Raw genomic sequence first — 19,348 nt, forward strand, 5'->3', positions numbered from 1 at the left:
TTAATCTCATGCTCTCAGTTATCTCTTTCCTGTCTTATAACCAAATTTTTTAAAGATTTTATTTATTTATTCAAGAGAGAAAGGCAGAGACACAGGTAGAGGGAGAAGCAGGCTCCATCCCGGGAGCCTGACGTGGGACTCGATCCCAGGTCTCCAGGATCGCGCCCTGGGCCAAAGGCAGTGCTAAACTGCTGAGCCACCCGGGCTGCCCCCAAATTCTTTAATTTGTTTCTCATCCTTCCAGATGTTCTCTCCAATATGCCAATTATTTTTCATTTAGTTATCCTATTCCTTCTCCCATAGGGAAAAAAAGTTACTACTTTGTATTTTCTGCTTTACATTCTTCATGGTAAACAATAAACACCAAGAAAATCATGGGAGTGTTTGTATGTTTTCTCATGTGTATGCCTAAGGGAGAACCAGGACTTGGGCTGCCTGGGCCACCTGGACCCCCAGGACTCCCAGGTTTCAAAGGAACACTTGGTCCAAAAGGAGATCGTGGTTTCCCAGGACCTCCAGGTCTTCCCGGACATACTGGCTTGGATGGGCTCCCTGGACCAAAAGGTAAAGAAGTTATAGCTATTTTTCAGTTTGCTTTTAACTTTTATAGAAATTGAAACTGTTAGGAAAGTTTATGGGTGATAAGTCCAATTAAATGAAAGCCTATGCTCCCACTCTGTCACTGCTTTTTTTTCATCTTTCATTGATGTTTTTTACATTTTATTTTATTGAATAGATGATACAATCATATATGTATGAAAGTAGAACTGAGAAGTCTTCCTTTTACCCCATCTCCATCCACTCTGTTTTCCCCATCCCATATATAGCCAATTTTTGAGTAATTTATTGTTCCAATATTTCTTCATAACAAATTCAAGCCAATAACATATATATTTGTATTTCATAACTTTCTTAAAAGCTAGAATACTACCTTTTGACTTTTTGCTGTTAATTATTTTTGCTTAATTTTATATCCTAGAGATCACCTTATGTCAGTACTTCAAAATCCTGATTTTTTAAAAAATAGCTACCTAGTATTAAACTGCTTGAGTTTATTGTAGCTTGTTCTGCCAGTTGCTAGTTGCTAGATTGGGTTGTTTTTTTTTAAGATTTTATTTATTTATTCTTGAGAGACAGAGGGGAGGTAGAGAGGCAGAGACACAGGCAGAGGGAGAAACAGGCTCCATGCAGGGAGCCCGACATGGGACTCGATCCCAGGTCTCCAGGATCACGCCCTGGGCTAAAGACGGCACTAAACCGCTGAGCCACCCGGGCTGCCCTAGATTGAGCTTTTGACAATCTGTTCCTATTAGAAATAATGTCACAGTGAATTGTCTTGCATTTATGCTATTTCATATATGTATAGTTGTAACAGTAGAATAGAGTAATAAAAATACATTTTCTAAATTAAAGGCTAAATGCATCTCTAGATATTGTCAGGTTCCTCTCTGTTTTACCATACACACATTCCTATCAGCAATGAATGAGTGTACTTGTTTCTCCATAGCTTTGGTAATTGAGTATGTTGACAAATTCTTTAATTTTCACCAATCTGACAGAAGTAGGTATTGGTAGAGTTTTATAAACATTTTATTGTGAAAATTTTCAAACACAAAATTAAGAGAATGGTACAGTGAAAACTTCTATATCTACCATCAAGATTCTACAATTAACATTTTATCTCTGCCAACATTTTCTTTTTTAAAATTTCATATAATCAGCAAAGTAGAATTTTTCAGTGACTACTATATACCCATTATTGATATTCTATTATCAACATTTTACTCTACATGATTTGTCACATATCAGTTCATCCCTTTCTTTATCCATTGACTTATTTTTTGATGCATTTCAAAATAAACTGTAACAGCAGTACACTTCTCACTAAGTACTTTAGCATGTATATTATAACTACAATTCTGTGGTTATTTTTTTCTTTTGACATAAAATTCACATTAAATGACATACACAGAGACATTTGCTGGATTTCGACAAATACATATACCTGTGTAACTAATACCCTATCAAGATATAATTCCGGAAATTTCCCTTTTCCCCCCTTTCTCAGTCTGTACACCAACATCCACAGTGGCATCTGTATAGTTATGATTTTTCCTTGTAAATTAATTCTACCTGTTCTAGAACTCCGTATGGAGTCACACAGTGGGTACATTCTTTGTAAGGCTTCTTTCACTCAGAATACTATTTTTGAGATCCATTCATGTGTATTTATCAAGAGTTTTATTTTTTATTATTGAGTATTTCATTGTATAAATATACCAAAGTTTTTTAGTCCATTCTCTGTTGATGGACACCTGTACTGTGTTAAGTTTTTGGCTATTATGAGTGAAGCTGGTAAGAACATTCTTTTACAAATCTTTTTGTGGATACGTACTTTCATTTTGCTTGGTTAAATACCTACAAGTAGAATTGTTGGGTCATATAGTAGGTATATGTTAGTTGTATGAGAAGCTACTAGACCTTTTTCCAAAATTGTTTTACCATTTTAAACTCAAACCAATATGGTATGAAAGTTTCAATTGTTCCACATTCTCTCCAACATTTGGTGTCATCAGTCTCTTCATTTTTGAGTTTTAGTAGGTGCATTGGTGACATATTTTGGTCTGAGTTTTCATTTCCCTGATGATGACTAATGATGTTGAACTCTTTTGTGTCCTGGTGGATTATTTTGCACATTCAGATGTTTTTCGCATTTTAAAATTTATGTTTTTATTGTTAAGTGGGAAGTGATGTTTATATATTCTACATACTGGTCTTTTGTGAAATAGAGATCTATGAGTATTTTATCCCCATCTGGTTTGCCTATTTGTTTTTAATCAGCATATTTTAATGATAAAAGTTTTGGTTTTATTGATTTTCATTTATCTATTTTTTATATAATGATTGTCTGTGTTATGTCTAAGAAACCTTTCCCAAGGTTGCAAAGATAACTGTTTTACTTTATAAATTTTATAATTTTAGCATTTATTTTTAAGATTATCATCCATCTCAAATAATTTTATTAAACACCATTTGTTCACCATTGGATTACTTTGGCATCTGTGTCAAAAATTAGATGGCAGTATAATGTGTAGGTCTATTTTGTGCTATCATTTCTACTTATCTATTTTACTATCCTTAAGTCAATACCAACTGTTTATATTACTGTAGCTTTATAATAAGACTTGATATCAGGTAATGTAAGTCCTCCAACTTTATTCTTTTTTAAAAAATTCCTTGGATATACAGTATCCTTTGCCTTTATTCTCAGGGTCGTTTAAATTTGTATTTCCATTATTATGAAGAAAATTGAACATCTTTTAATATGCTTAAAGGACATATTTTTCCTGTGAACTGCTTATGGCCTTTGCTCATTTCTCCATTGGTTTCTTCTACCCTCTTGATTCTGATTCCCCTTATTATAAATAGGAATAGATTTGGCAATTGTGTTTTCCTTACTGGTTTTCAAGGAACAGGACTCTCCTGGTCAATATTTTGGCCCCCAGAGAATAATCTAAACAGCTTTGTACTTCTAAACATGTTGGATTGATTCTCATTAAAGCAATATGACAGCATAGGCCAATTTAGCCAGCATAGATTCTGTGAGCAAAAGCCCCAAACTAGCCCAATACAAATTCTTCTTAGATAAACCCTTTTAAAAATACCTCTTTGTCTTCAAGTAAACAGTTCTGGCCAGCTGTAAACTCTAACACTCAAAGTTACACATTGTGTTTCCCACCAATTATCTACCGCAGCTTAGACATGTGACCCCCAAAATTGGAGATAGACACATTCCAAATGATAAGCTATGTGGCAAACAGCCTCCATATGGAAATTACTCACTCATGATACTTTGTTTATTAAAATGTCTTTGAGAAGGGTTAGGAAGAAATGAGTTGAAGCCTATTTTAAACATTAGTGTCTTAACAGGCATTTATTTTCCTAATCTTTGAAAGGAAGTATAGGAATTCTAATATCCTAATAAGACTCATTCTCAAATATAAAAGCCCCAGTACAGTTCCTAAGGTGGTAGAAGAAAAAGAATTTTGGATATTCTACCATGTAATTTCTTCATTCTTCAAACATTATGTTCTTCTTCTGTGCCAGGTACTGCTTGAGTCACTAGGAACGCAAAGGCATAGAGTCTGTTCTCTAACTACTGTAAGAAAATCTAGGTAGTATCACTATGATAATGGTTATTTCATCTGGAACTTTTATGAAAATGTATCACTAATGTTTTGGGTCACTAAACCACAGTCAGAATTCAGTAAGCAGATCACAATAAAAGTTCACCTACCAGACACACATATACCAGTGGCTGGGCATTAGAACTTGGTGATCTCTCCTAATAGGAGAGATTGATACAGCACTTTCAAAGCAAAATAGTGACCAATAATAAATTAGGGTAACATCTATCATCTATCAGGAAAGAATGATATGAGGATGAAGACTCAACATTAGAATCACATTAAACAAAAAAAATAAAAAGAAGATGACTTTGGAAACATTCAGTTTGCCTCATATTACTTTGGTTCAAGGCCTCATCTAAGGTGCCTTGGTAGGCTTCATATAGGAGGTGACACTTGATCTGTATCCTAATGGAAGGATGTTCTGGGTAGCAGGAATAACATGCAAAAGTATTGTGACAAATAGAATGGCACAGAAATGGAAATATTAAAAGAAATAAAATATAAATTGCAAAAAAAAAATCTATTTTTAAATATTTTATTTATTTATTCATGAGAGACAGAGAGGGGCAGAGACACGGGCAAAGGGAGAAGCAGGCTCTGTGCAAGGAGCCTGATATGGGACTCGATCCCAGATCCCAGGATCATGCCCTGAGCAGAAAGGCAGACGCTCAACTGCTGAGCCACCCAGGCTTCCCCAAAAATCTACATTTTATCTAGAAATTAATAAAGCAAAATATGCTTAATTATTTGGAAAAAATAAAACTCTATTATTAACAACTTGAAAAAGGTAAAATTAATTGGTTGATAAATCATATGTGTGCATGGGAAGGCTGAATGATGCCAGCACTTTCCAAATTTGCTTAAATATAATGCATTTTTTTATGATAGTCACAGAGAGAGAGAGAGAGGCAGAGACACAGGCAGAGGAAGAAGCAGGCTCCATGCACCGGGAGCCCGATGTGGGATTCGATCTCGGGTCTCCAGGATTGCGCCCTGGGCCACCGCTGCACCACCCAGGGATCCCAAATATAATGCATTTTCAATGAGAATTCAAGTTGGTGTTTTTTGTAAGCACTTGTCATAACTAATTCTGAAACTTAACATTTATCAAACATATACTAAAATGTATTTCAAAATCCTTGTAATTACAGTATTGTGAACCAGTGCTGGAATAGACAAGAGGACCAATATAACAGAGTTAAGAAACATGTATATAAAGGAATCCCTGGGTGGCGCAGCGGTTTAGCGCCTGCCTTTGCCCCAGGGTGCGATCCTGGAGACCCGGATCAAAAAAAAAAATTAAAAAAAAAAGAAACATGTATATATGGAATACAAATACACACACATGCACACGCACACTCGTGTCTCTGTAGTAACTTGATATTTCACAGAAATGTCATCAATTAGTAGGGAGAAAATAGATTCTTAAAAGTTGATATTGAGTAAATGGTCTCAAATAAATAAATTTCTGATGCATGTTATGTTAAAAATGAATTAAAATCATAAATATAAAAAGTAAAAATTTTAAAATATAAGAAATGTGGAAGACAGAGAAAGATTTTTGTATCATCTTAATATACAATTTTGGCAAGGCTCTTTAATAAAGAGAATACAAAATTACAAATAGAAAATTGGGATACTGTAAGGCCCAACGTCAGGTTGTCTTCAGACCAGCTAGACTTATCATACTTATTCAACTACCATGGGCCATACTTTGCATTGGTTTCATGTAGAAGGTTACAAGGATAGGATGTTTAAGGATAGGATGTACAGTATTCTAGTAGGGTAGTGTTAGTTTCTCATCAATATAACTCCTCAATATTGACATCTACAGAATATTCCACCTTATAAAAGAAGAAAACACATTCTTGTAAAGGGCACATGGAACATTTATCGTAATAGACCATTATTCTAGGCCCTAAAACAAACTTTGGCAAATTAAAAACATTGAAATCATACAGTAGATTATTTCACCATACTAGATTTAAGAAGAAATCAGTAATAGAAAGCTATCTGGGAAAATCCTGACATATTCAGAAAATAACCAAAACCCTTTAAATGACCTATGAATCAAAAGGGAAATCACCAGGAAAACTAGAAAGTGTTTTGAATTTAATAAAAATGAAAATAAAACATATCAAATTTGTAGGATGCAGATAAAGAAGTGATTAAAAGAAAATTCATGTATGAAAAGCTTTTTTTAATAAAAGATTTTATTGGGGATCCCTGGGTGGCTCAGTGGTTTGGAGCCTGCCTTCGGCCCGGGGTGTGATCCTGGAGTCCCAGGATCGAGTCCCACATCGGGCTCCCTGTGTGGAGTCTGCTTCTCCCTCTGTCTACGTCTCTGCCTCTCTGCCTCTCTCTCTCTCTCTCTCTCTGTCTCTCTCTCTGTGTCTCTCATGAATAAATAAATAAATAAAATCAATAAATAAACTCCACTTAGTGGGGAGTCTGATTCTCCCTCTGCCTCTCCCCTGACTTGTGCTCTCTCTCTCCGATAGTTCTCTCTCTCAAATAAATAAAAACCATTAAAAGAAAAAATTAGCAAATCAAATCCAACAATATAAGGTTATATGCTACAACCAAGCAAGGTTTGTCCTCCGAATACAAGGCTGATTTGTTTTCTTTGTTTTTTTTTTTAACTAAAACAGTTGACAATTTTATTTTCACGTTTCACAATACAAGTGAAAATTGCTTTTTTTTTTGTCCCACTACTCCCCTGCAAAAACTATTCTCTCTTTGATATAGGAAGGGGAAGCAAGTCTTCCTTGTCGTGCTGTTAGAAAACACCCAAAGTCACAGCACCATGATCTCCTGGTGAAGTAAGAACAAGTAATATGAACTGAATATAAAGAGGTTCCTGTCTCTCCTTATCTGTCTGGTTGAGTCATTCCTGGCCGAGTGGGCACCATCATGGGATGAGCAGGAGGTCTCATCATTGGGGGCCCAGGCATCATTGGCATGTGGCCTCCCATAGGTGGCCTCATTCCAGGAGCAGGTCCCACTGGCATCATCCCAGGAGGAGGAGGGCCCATCATTGGCATCATTGGAGGGCCCCCCATATGGGGGGCTGGCATCATACCAGGGCGAGGAGGACCCGGGAGACTGGGGGGAGGTGGGATCATTGCCTCTGAAGGAGGAGGAGCAGAGAATGGAGTAGGAGGTATCTTTCCTTGTTGAAATGCAGCAGTTGTTTTTTTGATCAGTCTCTGAGCCTGCTCTTCCATCCATTTCTGATAGTAGTCTTTCACATTCTCTTTGTGTTTCCTACCACTGCAGTGTGTCTTTCTCACAGATGGAGAGTCATGGGTGAGGTATGTGTCGCAGTAGTCACAATAAAACTTAAGCGTATTGCTCTGCAGGCTGTTGGCCACTCCGTCCCCTACAAGGCTGATTTGAAGATCAGGGTGATTTGCCTTATCAACAGTCTGAAGAAAAATTCAACTATATTAACATCTTAATAGATGATGAAAATTATTTGTCATAATTTAACATTTATTCTGAAAAAGTACTCTCACAAAATTAGGGAAAAAAGGGAACTCTTTTGCATGATAAAGAATATTTACCAAAAAACTTGATCCATTATATTTAGTGGTGAAAAACTGCTTTTTCCTAAATATATGGAACAGCGCAAAGATATGCTTTCTTACCACTCCTTTTCATTATTATACGTGAGTCCTGTAAAGCAATGAAATGCTATAAAGTAAGAAATAGAAATAATATGATGACAGATGGCAACTACCCTTGTGGTGAACATAGTATAACATATAGAGAAGTTGAATCACTATGTTGTACACCTAAAACTAATGTAACATTATGTGTCAACTATGTTCAAATAAAAAAAACTCCTGACAAAATAACACCCCCCTCCCCAAATAGAAGTAAAAGGCACACACATTGGAAAGGCAGAAATAAAGCTGTCATTTAGGTGACCTGATTTTTCTACATAGAAAATTGAAAATCTACAAAATACTCCTAAAATGAAGAATTGAATTTAAATTTAGTAGGGTCATAGAATACAAGGCAAATATACAGAAATAAATTGTGTTTCTATATGTTAGTAACAAACAACTAGAAATAAAAATTAAAACAAAAACAGTATTAATTGAAATGACATCAAATAACATGAAATACTTAGGTATAGTTCTAACAAAATATGTGCAAGATCTGTATGTGGAAAACCGTAAAACCACTTATGACAGAAATCACACATCCAGTCAAATGGGAAGATATTTTGTCTTCATGAGTTGGAGGGCTCAATATTGTTAACATAAACAGTTTTTTCCAGCTTTATTCATAGATTGAACATGTTCCCTAGCAAAACTCTGCAGTAGTTTCTGTTTTTAAGATTTTTTTATTTATTTATTCATGAGTGACACAGATAGAGAGAGAGGGAGAGACAAAGGCAGAGGGAGAAGCAGGCTCCATGCAGAAAGCCTGATGTGGGACTCGATCCCAGGACTCCAGGATCACGACCTGGGCCAAAGGCAGATGCTCAACCGCTGAGCCACCCAGGCATCCCTGCAGTAGTTTCTTATTCAAAAAATTTATTTGGAAAAGGAAAGGACCTAGAAAAGCCAAAATAATTTGAGAAAGAGTACAGAGTTGGAGGATTCATAGTACTTAACTTCTAAACTTAATATAAAGCCACAGTGATTAAGATAGTGTAGTATATGTGAGAAGATAGACACATATAGAACAATGGTACGTAATAGAGACCCAAGAATAGAAATACACAATTTTATTTTTGACAAAGTTGCAAAGGCAATTTCAATAGAAGAATAAGTCTTTTCAATAAATACTGGTAAATCAATTCATCATCCGTGTGTAAAACAAAACAAAAGATGAACCCCAAACCATGCTTCACACATTGTACAGAAATTAACTCAGAATGGATCATAGATCTAAATGTATAACCTAAGATGATAAAAAAAAATTGGAACAGAGGTAGGCAAACATTTTCTATGAAGGGCCCAATAGTAAATATTTTCTTTTTTTAAAGATTTTATTTATTTATTTGAGAGAGAAAGATAGCAAGAGAGAGCATGAGCAGGGGGAGAGGGATAAGCAGGCTCTACACTGAGCAGGGAACCTGACCTGGGGCTTGATCCCATTATGACCTGAGCCAAAGGCAGACACTTAATAAACTGAGCCATCTAGGCATCCCAGTATTTTTTTTTATTTTATGGGCCACCTATGGTTTCTCTCATATAATATTTTTTCTTTTTTAACGGCCTTCAATAATGTAGAAGTTATTCTTAGCTCACAGGCAGTTCAAAAATTTAGCCTGTAAGCCAAATTTAGCCCATAGGCAGTACTTTCATTATCCCTTGTTTTAGATGAAAGCACCGAAGAAAATCTTTGTGATTGTAGGTTCGGCAAAGTTGTTAGATAAAACACCAAAACAAAAATATATTTAAAAATGGATAAATTGAGGGACGCCTGGGTGGTTCAGTGGTTGAATGTCTGCCTTTGGCTCAGGGTGTGATCCCAGGATCGAGTCCCACATCAGGCTCTCTGTAGGGGGCCTGCTTCTCCCTCTGCCTATGTCTCTGTCTCTCTCTCTCTCTCTCTCTGTTTGTGTCTCTCATGAATAAATAAATAAAATCTTAAAAAAATAAAAATGGATAAATTGGACTTCATAAGATGACATGTACTTTCATATCATTTATCTGACAAAAGGACTTCTAGCCAGAATACATAAAGAATTCTCAAAAATCAATAACAAGGAAACACCAAATTTAAATTCGGAAACATGGGCAAAACATTTGAACAGATACTTTACCAAAGAAGATATCTGATTAGCTAGTACGCACATATAAAGATTCTCAATACAATCAGTCATCTAGGAAATGCAAATCAAAACTACAATGAGATAACATATCCTGTCAGAATAGGCTTCAAAAAAGAAGGAAAATTGACAATACCAAGTGCTGCCAAAGATGCATCATAACTAAGAACTCTCATACATTACTAGTTAGAATTCAAAATGGTAGAGCCACTTGGAAAACAATTTGGGAGAAAATACTTGCAAGTGACATATCTGATAAGGGATTAGTATCCAGAATATATAAAGAACTTATACAACTCAACACCTCAAAATAAATTATCTAATTAAGAAATGGGCAGAAGACATGAATAGACATTTTTCCAAAGAAGACATATAAATGGCCAACAGACACATAAAAAGATGCTCAACATCACTGATCGTTAGGGAAGTACAAATCAAAATTACAATGACCTATCACCTTACACCTGTCAGAATGGTTAAAATTAACAACACAAGAAAAAACAGGTTGGTGAGGATGTGGAGAAGGGGGAACCCTCTTGTGCTATTGGTGGGAATGCAAACTGGTGCAGCTGCTGTGGAAAACAGTATGGAGGTTCCTCAGAAAGTTAAAAATAGGACTACCCCGGGATCCCTGGGTGGCGCAGCGGTTTAGTGCCTGCCTTTGGCCCAAGGCGCGATCCTGGAGACCCGGAATCAAATCCCATGTCGGGCTCCCGGTGCATGGAGCCTGCTTGTGTCTCTGCCTCTCTCTCTCTCTGTGTGTGTGACTATCATAAATAAATAAACATTTAAAAAAAATATAGGACTACCCCATGATCCAGCAATTGCACTACTAGGTATTTACTCAAAGAATACAAAAATACTAATTCAAGGGATACATGCACCCCAGTGTTTATAGCAGCGTCATCTATAATTGTGAAATTATGGAAACACCCATAATTCTGAACATGAATATTCTTTATTCATCAGTCAATGGACACTTGGGGTGTTTCCATAATTTATAATTTCACAAATATACATATATGTACACACACACAATGGAATATTAGCCATAAAAAGAATGAAATCTTGCCATTTGCAATGACATGAATAGAACTAGAGAGTATTATGTTAAGCAAAATAAGTCAGTAGAGAAAAATACCATATGATTTCATTCATATGTGGAATTTAAGAAACAAAATAAAGGAACATAGTGGGGATTAAAAAGAGAGGCAAACCAAGAAACAAACTCTTACCTATAGAGAACAAACTAACGATTACAAGGGGATTACAAGAGGAGGTGGTTGAGGGGATAGGTGAATCAGCTGATGGGGATTAAAGGAGTACCCTTGTTGTGATGAGTGCCAGGTATTGTATGGAAGTGTTGAATCACTATATTCTCACCTGAAACTAATATCACACTGTATGTTAACCAACTGGAATTTAAATTAAAACCTTAAAAAAAAGGGGGGATCTCTGGGTGGCGCGGCGTTTTAGCGCGCCTCCCTTTGGCCCAGGGCGCGATCCTGGAGACCCGGGATCGAATCCCACGTCGGGCTCCCGGTGCATGGAGCCTGCTTCTCCCCCTGCCTGTGTCTCTGCCTCTCTCTCTCTCTGTGTGACTATCATAAATAATAAAAAAATAAAATGAAAATGGAAAGTTTCATATAAATATACCTTTACCACATGACCCAGCAATCCCACTCTTACTTATTTATCCAAGAAAAATGAGAAACTTCACCAAAAACCTGTAGATCAATGTTTATAGCAGCTTTGTTAATAATCGCCAAGAATTAGAAATAGCTATTATCCATTCACCTGTCAATGGATAAAGAATATGTGGTATACATATACAATGGAATACTACTCAGCCATTAGAAGGGACGAATACCCACCATTTGCCTCAACATGGATGGAACTGGAGGGTATTATGCTGAGCTAAGTAAGTCAATCAGAAAAGGACAATCATTATATGGTTTCACTCATATGGGGAATATAAGAAATAGTGAAAGGGATTATATAGGGGAAGGGAGGGAAAATTAGGGTGACAAAACATGAAAGACTCCTAACTCTGGTAAATGAATAAGGGGTAGTGGTAGGGGAGGCAGGTGGGGGATGGGGTGACTGGGTGACAGGCACTGAGGAGGGCACTTGACAGGATGAGCACTGGGTGTTATACTATATGTTGGCAAATCGAACCTCAATAATATATATATATTATATATATATTCAGCTGGTGAATAGATGAACAAATTATGGCATGTTTGCATAATGGAATACTATTCAGCAATAAAAAGTCAACTGCTAATAGGTACATCAGTGTGGATGAATCTGAATGCATTATGTTAGAGGAAAGGAGACATATATAGTATATGTCTTTTATATAGTATATACTCAAAAGGCTACATATTATATAAATGTATTTACATGCCATTCTAGAAAAGGAAAAACTCTAAGGCAAAACAGATCAAGTAGTTGCCCGAGCATTAGAGTATGGAGAGGGGTTGACTACAACTAGGTACAGGAAGCCTTTTGGTTTGTTGGACTATATATGTATCTCACTTATCTTGATTTTGGTGGTGATTATATGACTATAAATTTGTCAAAACTCATCAAAATACACTAGAAAAAGAATTTTAGTGTAATTTTTTTAATTAAAAGAGAGAAGATGGACAGTGAAGTGCCTATGGTCAAAAAGGCATTTTACTGATGATGGGAGAGTCTTTAGCATTTTTATAGGAAGTTAGTAAATAGGAAGATGTTAAAGATTATCTATTTTTTTGAAAATATATTTTAAACATAAAGATATTTGCCCAAGATGAGTTACAAGTAAAGGAAATGGGGATCCCTGGGTGGCGCAGCGGTTTAGCGCCTGCCTTTGGCCCAGGGCGCGATCCTGGAGACCCCGGATCGAATCCCACATCGGGCTCCCGGTGCATGGAGCCTGCTTCTCCCTCTGCCTGTGTCTCTGCCTCTCTCTCTCTCTGTGTGTGACTATCATAAATAAATAAAAATAAAAAATTAAAAAAAAACAAGTAAAGGAAATGTGTGGTTCATAATATTATGTACTATTTTGTGAGTTTGATCTAAGTAGTAAAGTTGAGTGTTCAGCATAAGTTATATGTCTGTAACTTTTTTAAAGCATTTTTTAAAAATTTCATTTATTTATTCATGAGACACACACACACACACAGAGGTAGAGACACAGGCAGAGGGATCCCTGGGTGGCGCAGCGGTTTGGCGCCTGCCTTTGGCCCAGGGCGCGATCCTGGAGACCCTGGATCGAATCCCACGTCGGGCTCCCGGTGCATGGAGCCTGCTTCTCCTTCTGCCTGTGTCTCTGCCTCTCTTTCTCTCTGTGACTATCATAAATAAATAAAAATTAAAAAAAAAAAGAGAGACAGGCACACAGGCAGAGGGAGAAGCAGGCTCCATGCAGGGTGCCTGATGTGGGACTCTATCCCAGGTCTCCAGGACCACGACCTGGGCCGAAGGTGGCGCTAAACCGCTGAGCCACCCGGGCTGCCCTGTCTGTAACTTTTAATGCATTTCCTGTCATCTGCTCTGGGTACTTGTGTATACTTTTCTTGCTCAGTGATTGGATAGCTTTTCAGGATCCCAACTTGATGTGTCTTTTCACATGGGTATTGTGGTTCTTAACGACTAGTGACTCAGCTATTGTTGTTTTTAATATCTAAACTATATTTATTTCTTAAAGGTGATGTTGGGCCAAAGGGACAACCTGGGACAGTGGGACCTCCTGGGCTTCCAGGAATAGGTGTTCAGGGACCACCAGGGCCACCAGGGATTCCTGGACCAGTAGGTCAACCTGGTAAGATTGGAGTAAATAAATGTGCATTTTGTAGCACTCATTATATAGAGATTGGCTAGTTCATCAGTAAACTGCAAACTATGTAATAGTTTTCCAGAAAACAGATTTGAGAGGTTACATGTCTACTTGTATAATTTTGTAAAACTGAAAAAGTACAGATCACAGCATAAGAGCTACTTTAATCTGTGATACTTTCCCTCCCTGTTCATTTAAAATCAATCTATTAACAATGATGCAGTTTCACAATCGCAGTATGTTGCCTCAGCATATAATCATTGAACCAGTCACAGACTTGGAATCACAGAGCTAAAAACTTCTAGTGCTGATTATTTCAGACCTGAGTAGCTGTATAGAATTAATAGACCATCGAGGAATCTCTTAACATTTCTTAGCAAACAAGAACTAGACTTAAAAACATGTCAAAAATATATTTTAGGCATTCTCATTTCTTTTTTTTAATAAAACAAGTGAGGTGAATTTCCTCTCTCACCCCTAAGTCAGCAATCATTTTGCAACTTATAAGCACCGCAAACTTTTTTATACATACATGCAAAATGAAAACAAGCAAGATATGCAAAACAAGTTTTGTCTGCTTGTAACCTAATAGAGAATCATATAGTTTCTCTATATTTGTGTGAGAACTTATTTGAGTTTTGTGGATTCTGAGCCATCTGGTAAGGCACATTAAGGGCCACCCTTGGGCTGGCATGTCATTGCAAAGCAGTGTAATAATTCATAAAGTTCAAAAAATACGGAAAACTTAATCATTCCTTAATTTACATGAATATGTCAGAGGGCTTAAATACACAGATGTACTTTGAAACAGTAGAAATAGGGATCCCTGGGTGGCGCAGCGGTTTGGCATCTGCCTTTGGCCCAGGGCGCGATCCTGGAGACCCGGGATCAAATCCCACATCGGGCTCCCGGTGCATGGACCCTGCTTCTCCCTCTGCCTGTGTCTCTGCCCCTCTCTCTCTCTGTGACTATCATAAAATAAATAAAAAAAGAAACAGTAGAAATATATTTTCTGACCTTAAATGGCAATAAATGTTTTGTTAGTTATTATGCCAAAAATCTGGAAACACCAGCTAATAATAAAAAAGCCTAGAAAGTAAAGGTAATTTTTGCTTATGTTCTTTTTAAACATTTTATGTTTATGGCCCATTGTTCCTTTTTTAAATGGCCCCTAACATGTCACTGCTGATTTAAAACTGAGAAAACTTGCTGTGTTGCTTTGAACTGGGTTGTTAAAAAGTAGCTGCATCAACACTCATGAAGAAACCATTCTGTTCAACTAGCATAGCACAGGGTTCTTGAGAAAAAACAGTTTTTAGGTTTGGTCATTATAATCTTGGCCTACTGTTTCACAAAATGGCTAAAATGAATTTATCATTTCTGTTATGTTTTGTCATTTATTTCCCAAAATTGCATGAGATGTTGAAAGCATTTTAAATTCTTAAATCATAGCTAAGCAAGAATGAAAAGACTACTGTTAATACCAATCTGAACAAAAAAAGCACCAATACATTTATTTGTGCTTTCCGCTTTTTCAAATTTAGCTAGTACTCTAAATGTTACATTCATCTAACGTTCTTTTTAACTGATAGATATATAGGTATATTAATTTATAAAGTCTAGTTAGGATAGACAGGGAAAAATAATTGTGCTGAATTTAATCTCATCTCATTCTTCCATAAATATATACTTTGCCATAAAATTCAAGATCTCAACTAATATGGTTCAACAAATGAAGTTATTTTTTTTAACAAATGAAGTTAATAGCAGTTGGCATGAAAATGTATCAAATGCATGCTTATTAATAAAGATACAGGGATCCCTGGGTGGCGCAGCGGTTTGGCGCCTGCCTTTGGCCCAGGGCGCGATCCGGGAGACCCTGGATCGAATCCCACGTCGGGTTCCCGGTGCATGGAGCCTGCGTCTCTGCCTCTCTCTCTCTCTCTCTCTCTGTGTGACTATCATAAATAAATGTAAAAAAAATAAAGATACATTATCAAATTACAATTTTTTTACTACGAGATAGACCATACTTTATATTTAATACTAGCTACATGTACTCACTTTTTATATAAATTTATTTATATCACCAAGGCAGAATATTATATTAGCCCATTTCAAAACATTATAATTTCTGTTCATACATCTCAATGAAAGGGTGATTAGGAAGACGGTTTCTAATACCTTGATACATCTGACTTGCACTGCATGGCTGAAATTCTAACTACCAATTTTTTAAAATAAGCTTATTTAATATACTTGCTATGTTTCATTTTGCAATAGAAAACTTAATGCAAAGTATTCTATATTGTCATTTCCCCAGTATAAAATGTTTGCATTATGCTTTTAAAGCTTTTTCGACTCCAGTTTTCTGCTGTAATTTAATTAAGCTTTACTATTTGTCATTCTCTTTTCCAAGACAGGATACACAGTTTAATGCATGTTTATAAATTAAGGAACTGTTGAATATTAAGTCCTCATTTGACGGCAGGGAAATAAAAGAAAAAAAATGCCAAAGGATAAGAAGCAAAATGCTTTTCATTCCATGCCCTACTAATCCAGGCAGAAATGGAAATGTTGATTCTTATTATTTGATCTGGCTATTAGCTAGAAGATTGCTGCTTTAGTGAATTTTTAAGAGGTCAGTTAAATATACTCAATTCCATGTCCATAAATCATACCCTAACCTGAGCCAAATGTATTGTAATCCTTGCTGAGTCTCAGGAAAAAGTGTGTAGCTGAATCAGTTCAACCTCATCTCTACTTACGTGAAACAAAGAAACAAGGAATTAGTCATGCCATTTCATAGATGAAGTTTCATATCCCACTTCATTTATGAAGTTTTCTAACTTTTTTTTTCAGTTATCAAACCATTGGAGTGTGTGTGTGTGTTTGTGTAAAGTTCTCACAGATAATATGTGTTTTTGGAATTTTCCTTTTTTTTTCACTGGTTCCATTTGGCAGCCAATAAATTTAAAGCATCTCTATTCCCCTAATGTACTTATCCTCTATAGATATAGCCATATAATTCCTGTTATTATATGAGGAAATTCAGCAGAGCTTTTGAATTTATGTTGACTGCCTTCATTCTTGACCTTACCAGGATGCCTATTTTTGACAGTATTCATGGAAAAGATCTATGCTGTGAAAAGTACAGCATAATATCTGTTACTACTACAAATAACAATGAAAAGAATCTTTGCTAGTACATGCAGGTTGTTTAGTCATACTCATCTGCTAATGATTATTGAGTTCTCTGTACCTAAGCTATTACAGTATAAATCAAATTTAGTATTAAATTCTAACTTATCTTTAGGAACTTAAGTTCCAAGAGGATTATTCAAAGCAATCTAAGGATCAGAGATAAGAATATGAAGCTGATCTTTATCAAAGAACATTATTTTTGTGAATGTAAATATTTTATTGTATCTCTATTGGCAAATACATTTCACTTATACAATATACCATATGAACATCTGAATGAATGCCTAAGATAAGTTTCTTTACTCATTACTAATATATGATAGTTGTGAATCTGTATCTAATAACTTCTATTTGTTGACTTTTTTGTTCTCATCTTTACATGCTTAGCTTTGTTTCCTAACCTAATTAATCTTTTTGCAACTTTGCTTCTGCTTGGGTGGTTCATCTTGCTGCTGAACTGTAACTCCTGCCTCTTGAACTTCAGGTCTGCCAAGTACTGTAGTTCTTTCTCAAAAGCTGAATCTTAAAGCTTTATTTTGTTTTTATTTATTTATGATAGTCACACAGAGAGAGAGAGGCAGAGACATAGGCAGAGGGAGAAGCAGGCTCCATGCACCAGGAGCCCGATGTGGGATTCGATCCCAGGTCTCCAGGATTGCGCCCTGGGCCAAAGGCAGGCGCCAAACCGCTGCGCCACCCAGGGATCCCTGAATCTTAAAGCTTTAAACATGAAAAACAAACAAGATTTGTCCAGGTTTAATAATACTTTGAGGGTTTTTTTTTTTTGTTATTTTGTAGAGCGTCTTTCAAAGGACAAATTGGTTATCTTGAAAACTTAGCTATCAAAAACTAGTTGAGCTATACTGTAATAGTAGGCAGTAATCTGTACAGGGAGCTGTAATAGTGCTCATTATTAGGTGTCTCATCATATGTCACAAATATAACAATGTAAAATATCTTTCCCCTCTTTATAATATTTTCTATGAAATGACAGCATTGGAACCATTACCACTGTGCCAACTAAATGGAATTCTCTAATTTTCAAAGTGAATTTTATTGGTTTAAGGACATGTTGGTATATGACATCAAACAGATCTTAAAATCCCGGCGTCTTGCTATTATAAAAATAATTACTTGTGAATCTTCAACAATACAATTGGGTCTTATTGTTGAAAGGACACTGAGAACGGTCACCCGGCTCAGCCTCCAGCTTCCATTCAGTTGTATCCCCACTTAACAGCTGTAGATCAACAATATTAAGTAACTCACTAAGTCACATACCTGTTAGGGATTAGAGTGGGAACTTGCTTTGTTTGTAGAGTAATTCTTTCCCCAAAATATATTCTTTCTTAACCATTTTGTCTTTTGGAATAGTTCAGTCTTACAAAATTTACTAAGGTTAAATATTTCTGCAGTGTCATATTTTTTCTGTAAAATCCTGGTTGGAATACTGAGAAACAAAATTTAACAACAAAAACTGATGGTAATATATTATTAAAATAACATGTAAAAGTAAAAAAGGTCCACATAACTGACTTATTCAGTAATTAATCATTTTTATAGATTATAGAAATAATATCCCAATAATCCATAGTACCTTAGAGCAGTGCAAATCCAAATGCAGTCAATGGACCAATGTCAAGTAACAAACTGCTTATTACCAGTCTGCATTGGAATTAGAAGAAATTGAGAATAAGCATTTAGAAACTTATATAGTAATTGGGTAGTGTAATTGCATTTGTTGAATATAATAACCAAAATGTAGTCATGTATTTTGTACGTCTTTAGTTTATTTTAGTAATTTTTATTGTTTTATGAAAACATTAGTCCATGATGGACCAGGAATTAAGAAAACATTAGTCTTTCACTGGAAATAATTTTAGAAGCACTTTCATAGAGGAATATGTTTGAAAATCCTAAAGTTTGATTGTTAGGTCATTTTATATCCATAATACCAAAAGTATCTCTGACTCACGGTTAGGTTTGTTATACACAGGAATCTATCATTTTTTTGCTAGAAAAATAATCAGAAACATCTCTTAAAACTACTTCAAAACTTGTTAATATTGGTGTTGTATTAACTAGGCCTACACGGAATACCAGGAGAGAAGGGAGATCCAGGGCCTCCTGGGTTTGATGTTCTAGGACCCCCTGGTGAGAGAGGCAGTCCAGGGATTCCTGGAGCACCTGGTCCTATGGGACCCCCAGGAACACCAGGGCTTCCAGGAAAAGCAGGAACCTCTGGATTTCCAGGTAATTTATTTAAAGTTTTCTCTGCTTTTGGATTCAGGAAATTAAAACTAACATGATTCTGATATATTATTTTCTTGTTGTATT

At 36.1% G+C, this 19,348-nt stretch overlaps 2 protein-coding genes across 2 annotated transcripts in view; one reads left to right on the top strand and one right to left on the bottom strand.

Moving 5' to 3' along the window:
• Positions 1-19,348, top strand: part of COL4A5 (collagen type IV alpha 5 chain) — a 284,616-nt gene that overhangs the window by 209,053 nt on the left and 56,215 nt on the right. The window contains exons 29-31 of the mRNA XM_055337689.1: positions 414-564; positions 13,679-13,792; positions 19,097-19,264. Coding sequence (XP_055193664.1) covers positions 414-564; positions 13,679-13,792; positions 19,097-19,264 — 433 coding nt within the window. The remainder of the gene's footprint in view (positions 1-413; positions 565-13,678; positions 13,793-19,096; positions 19,265-19,348) is intronic.
• LOC129517634 (U1 small nuclear ribonucleoprotein C-like) lies at positions 7,056-10,035 on the bottom strand. The gene is made up of 2 exons (XM_055337552.1): positions 9,976-10,035; positions 7,056-7,618 (listed from the first exon to the last, which is right to left on the bottom strand). Exons 1-2 carry the CDS (start codon positions 10,033-10,035, stop codon positions 7,061-7,063), a joined length of 618 nt encoding a protein of 205 aa, XP_055193527.1. The 3' UTR covers positions 7,056-7,060.

This window comes from Nyctereutes procyonoides, unplaced genomic scaffold (assembly GCF_905146905.1).
Source record: "Nyctereutes procyonoides isolate TBG_1078 unplaced genomic scaffold, NYPRO_anot_genome, whole genome shotgun sequence".
Lineage (NCBI taxonomy): Eukaryota > Metazoa > Chordata > Mammalia > Carnivora > Canidae > Nyctereutes > Nyctereutes procyonoides.

What these genes read in the sequence shown, in the direction of transcription:
- LOC129517634 (XM_055337552.1), bottom strand. Translation starts at nt 10,035, where the DNA reads ATGACTGATTGTATTGAGAATCTTTATATGTGCGTACTAGCTAATCAG. An exon ending in CTAATCAGATATCTTCTTTG is followed by an intron (nt 7,619 to 9,975) that starts GTAAAGTATCTG and finishes ATTTTTCTTCAG; the next exon opens with ACTGTTGATAAGGCAAATCA.